The sequence below is a fragment of the Daktulosphaira vitifoliae genome, unplaced genomic scaffold (genome assembly GCF_025091365.1).
Source record: "Daktulosphaira vitifoliae isolate Bord-2020 unplaced genomic scaffold, ASM2509136v1 Scaffold_2, whole genome shotgun sequence".
NCBI lineage: Eukaryota > Metazoa > Arthropoda > Insecta > Hemiptera > Phylloxeridae > Daktulosphaira > Daktulosphaira vitifoliae.
The window spans coordinates 5,746,008-5,746,865 of NW_026099573.1; the positions used below are offsets into that span (position 1 = coordinate 5,746,008).

The 858-nt window shown below is 35.3% G+C and overlaps 1 protein-coding gene across 1 annotated transcript; it reads left to right on the top strand.

Moving 5' to 3' along the window:
* LOC126897922 (uncharacterized) lies at positions 1-546 on the top strand. The gene has a single exon (XM_050671869.1). The coding sequence runs from the start codon at positions 1-3 to the stop codon at positions 544-546; it is 546 nt and encodes a 181-aa protein (XP_050527826.1).
* Positions 547-858: the final 312 nt, after the last annotated feature.

Consider the following 858-nt stretch of genomic DNA (forward strand, 5'->3'; position numbering starts at 1 on the left):
ATGAAATTTGAAGTATGCATACCTCTAAGGTTATTATTAGGATTTGCCGAGGATCATAAAAAAGTCATCGTTAATTGTCGTCAAGACTTAATATTGCAACGGAGTGGTACAGATTTAAACTGTATTTACTCGACAAATGAAAATTTATCAAGTTGTAAAATTATTTTGAACAAAGTTATATGGAAAGTTCCACATGTAAGTGTGTCGGATGTCATGCGGTTAGACATGCTCAAAATCCTGGAAACCTCAACACCGCTTCAAATAGCATTTCGAAGTTGGGATCTATATGAAAATCCCGGCCTACCAAATAGTAAAAGACAAGCCTGGACTGTGAAAACTTCATCGCAGACTGAGAGCCCGAGATTTGTNACATCGCAGACTGAGAGCTCAAGATTTGTTATTGTAGCTTTTCAAGTGGATAGAAAAAACAAAATAAACAAAGATAGTAGTAGATTTGACCATTGTTCGTTATCATCTCTAAAAGTATACTTGAATTCGGAATCGTACCCCTATGATAACTTGNGATTCGAAATCGTACCCCTATGACAACTTGCGAATGGACTTTCCAAATGATAAGTATGCTGTACCATATCACATCTACACTCAATTCCAAGAGGCGTTCTATGAAAAGGAGATGGCGTGTCCCATGCTGACAAAAACAGAATTCAAGACAACTGCACCACTCATTGTCATTGACTGTTCGAACGAAAAATTAAAAAATGCGCCAGTAGATATTAAATTAGAATTTGAATCTGATGAAAATTTTCCGACCAACACTACAGCATATTGCTTAATTGTACACGACAAAATGTTTGAATATAATCCTATGACTAATGAAGTTCATAAAATATTATAATT